Below are 1865 nucleotides of genomic sequence, written 5' to 3' on the forward strand. Positions count from 1 at the left end.
GATAAAGTCAGGTCTGCAAGTGAAACCCCCCCCCTCCAACCGTCCCCACCGCACCTTGCCCCAACCCCAGCGCCTCGTCCGCATCCAAAGGGAGGTGCCATGTCCGCAGGCGGCTTTGGGAGCTAAAAGGCGCAAATCCTGGTCTTTCCCAGCCGAAAAGAAGATACAATACGTGGGAGGAGGAGGGCAGGGAGGAGTTGTCCCTGGAGAAATCTTCGTTCGTGCTCTCAAGGTCAGCTGGGAATGGATGTCTGCGTGGTGTTTGAGCCGCGGCGGGGCTGGCGAGTCAAAAAGCCCTCCTTCCCCCCGATTTAAGGCCACGGTGAAGACTCAGGCCCCACTGTTCCCTTCTCCCCCTCTCTGCACCCGGGGACACGAGCCCCGGCAAAAGGGCACAGGAGCCCCGAGGGCCGCTGTCTGCTGGATCCTTGGGGAAACGGAGGAGAGGGGGAGGATAAGGAGAACGAAGTTTCCACTCCTCTCTGATCACCCCCAAATCCCAGGTTTTCCTTTGTGCCACGTTACCCCGACTCTCAGGAAGCTGAGCAGCTAAGAGGTCGAAATGCAGCATCGTGTAAGTGTAATAAGTCAAAAGTACAGTTCCTGCCCTTAAAATGAACGACGTAAACTACATGCAAGTTACACCCCCCCCTCCCCCAAACCAGCAAATAATCAAATCTTCATAGCAAAGGCCAATAGAAGAGAGACTAAAATCAAAGACCTGCTTCCCCCCCGCTTCCTGCTAGAGGGGGTGAGGGGAGGAAGAGAGACAAACACTCGGTGTGTTCTGGATGGAGAAACAGATTTGCTTCCGAGAAGGTCTCCCCCGTCTCCCCACACCCTAAAACAAGACAGGGAAAACTAATCGTCGTAACGGTAGGCCAGCTGAAGCTAAAAACCCAGACCTCTTCTCGTTCGGAGTCGGCATCACAGAGCTAACGTGGTACCCCCGAAAAGTGCATCTTTTAGGAAAAACAAAACGGAAGGTTGGGGCGACGCTGGCAGAGGAAGCAAGGCGGGGGGCAGCACCAGGAGGGCTAGTTTCCCCGGAAAGCACTCTGCGCGGCCGAGGAGGCTGCCCCAGCGGCTGCGTTCTGGAAGCTCCTGTTGGTGAGGATGCCTTGGGAAAACTCTTCCTGGGCCCTTTGGAAACTGGCTCCTGTGCGCCGATAGAGGGAATGGACCTGGGAAACAGAAAGAAGGGGGTGGGAATCGGTGGGCAGCGGTAGGTTGCTGCACGCAGCTCGCTTTCTCCCGGCAGCTGGAGAGGGAGGGCTGGAGCCACGGGCTCCCTCTCGCCCGGCACGTGACGATGTGGTTTCAGCAGACCCTCCCTGGCTGTACAACAGGAAGCGCTCAGCGAAACAGCAGGTATCCAAGCAAAACCTCCTCTCCCTGCCCTGCGATGGTACGGACACAACCCCCGCAGTTCGACACTCGTGGGGCAGGACCCGGAGGGGCTGCAACTACGAGCCTCAGGTATTTCCTTCCAGGTACAACTGAGTACAAAAGGAGAGGGAGGCAATAAAAACAGGACCAGCTTAGCTTGCTCCTTTGCCCTTCCCAGTGCTACGTTTCTGCTGTCAGCTGCAGAAATGCGATCCTCGTGTGCTCGCTCGGGAGGAGGACGGGGACCTGCGCTTGGGAGCCAGCGGGAAGGCGCCTGTTTGGATCCCATCAGGGATTCGACAAGTGCCACAACGTTGCGGTAGTGACTGCAAAGCCCTGAACACCCCACAGAACAACCGCTTCCTCTGCTCAGCCCAGTCCGAACGAAGCATCGATGTAAAGGGAGGTGCAAAGAATTTGATGTCCACGTTTGAGGGTGACCGCGCTGGCCACCTTCTCTGGCCCGCAGCAAAGGC

The 1865-nt window shown here is 57.4% G+C and overlaps 1 protein-coding gene across 1 annotated transcript in view; it reads right to left on the reverse strand.

The window, feature by feature from the left end:
- Window positions 1-901: 901 nt before the first annotated feature.
- The window catches only part of SCAMP2 (secretory carrier membrane protein 2), a gene marked incomplete at its 5' end in the record, with an annotated part of 8028 nt that continues 7064 nt past the window's right edge, over window positions 902-1865 (reverse strand). The window contains one exon of the mRNA XM_010161696.1: window positions 902-1184. Within this exon, the coding sequence (XP_010159998.1) occupies window positions 1038-1184 (147 nt within the window). The remainder of the gene's footprint in view (window positions 1185-1865) is intronic.

The sequence above is a fragment of the Eurypyga helias genome, unplaced genomic scaffold, assembly GCF_000690775.1.
Source record: "Eurypyga helias isolate BGI_N326 unplaced genomic scaffold, ASM69077v1 scaffold32481, whole genome shotgun sequence".
NCBI lineage: Eukaryota > Metazoa > Chordata > Aves > Eurypygiformes > Eurypygidae > Eurypyga > Eurypyga helias.